Source organism: Sphaeroforma arctica (genome assembly GCF_001186125.1).
Source record: "Sphaeroforma arctica JP610 unplaced genomic scaffold supercont1.5719, whole genome shotgun sequence".
In the NCBI taxonomy this organism is placed as follows: Eukaryota; class Ichthyosporea; order Ichthyophonida; genus Sphaeroforma; species Sphaeroforma arctica.
In genome coordinates, this window is record NW_014034839.1 from 782 (window position 1) to 1,870 (window position 1,089).

The 1,089-nt window shown below is 52.7% G+C and overlaps 1 protein-coding gene across 1 annotated transcript; it reads right to left on the reverse strand.

Annotated features, from left to right (window-relative positions):
- Positions 1–697: 697 nt before the first annotated feature.
- On the reverse strand, positions 698–983 carry SARC_15175 (hypothetical protein; the record flags this gene model as incomplete). The annotated part of the gene is made up of 1 exon (XM_014290699.1): positions 698–983. A coding segment is annotated over one exon (286 nt), but the record flags the coding sequence as incomplete, so codon positions are not given.
- Positions 984–1,089: the final 106 nt, after the last annotated feature.

Here is a 1,089-nt window from a genome sequence, read left to right on the forward strand (position 1 = left end):
CCGCAAATCCTCTAGAAACTGCCGCTCTGTGAGCTGCCCAAAGACCGGCAACACAGGCAGGTCAGCCACCCCAAGTTCTGCCAACTGCTCTCGCGCCCTGGCCAACGACGACACGGGCTCCTCAACAGGCGGCTCTTCACTAACAGCCACATTCGCATCAGCTGCAGATGCCCGCAACCTTTGCGCCTAAGTCATGACCGCAACTGAACGCGCACAATGCGCATCATACTCTCGCTCATCCCGTCTCACGGACTCTTCTAACACCGACTCGCCAGGCATGACAGTGGTCGTCATGAAAGGACACGTACCAACCACGTGCTCAATCGGTGTCAAGGCAAAACCCCCCTGCCTAGGGCCATGGCCACAACGGACAGGCTCCTCAACAACACCAGCCACCGTCGGAACCACTCGAATTTGTCAATGCTCCAACCAAAGCACTGGTCACAAGTCGATGTGCATCCACCGCCGCCCAGAATCCCTCAGCCAAAGTGAACTTCTCACAACGCGGACCGAGATAACAAATCAACGTTACAAACGGCTGCGGTGGCATCGGCTCATGCCCATGCTTCAAAAACACACCATGCACGGGCGGGATCACAATCGGCGTATCCGCCAACAAAGGTACCATCTGCTTAAACCAAGCAATCTCCGGATAATACGGCACTACCAGTGTCGCAGTGGCCCTATCCGACTTGACCATCTAAAACCACAGCCTCCAACTTGGAGAACGGAGCGTTCATATACCAACTCTGCCCAAACCATGTGTCTAAGGGAAACAATCCACCGTCTAAGGTGGGCGAGTAATACGGCGCCATCAAGTTGTTACCAGGCAACGCAAACCCTTCATCATCAAAGGGACCGACCCGCTGCAGCAATTTATCAAAATATTTCAGAGCCAACGAGTACTCTTCCATGTCTGGTACCGTAACCAAGGTATCCGCAAAACTCACACACTCCTTTATCAGTGGAGACTCAAATTGCATAATCGGATCCACATGGTAGCCTAAGCGGGACAAAACATCGCTTTTTATCAAAATACTTGAGAGCCAACGAGTACTCTTCCATGTCTGGTACCGTAACCAAGGAATC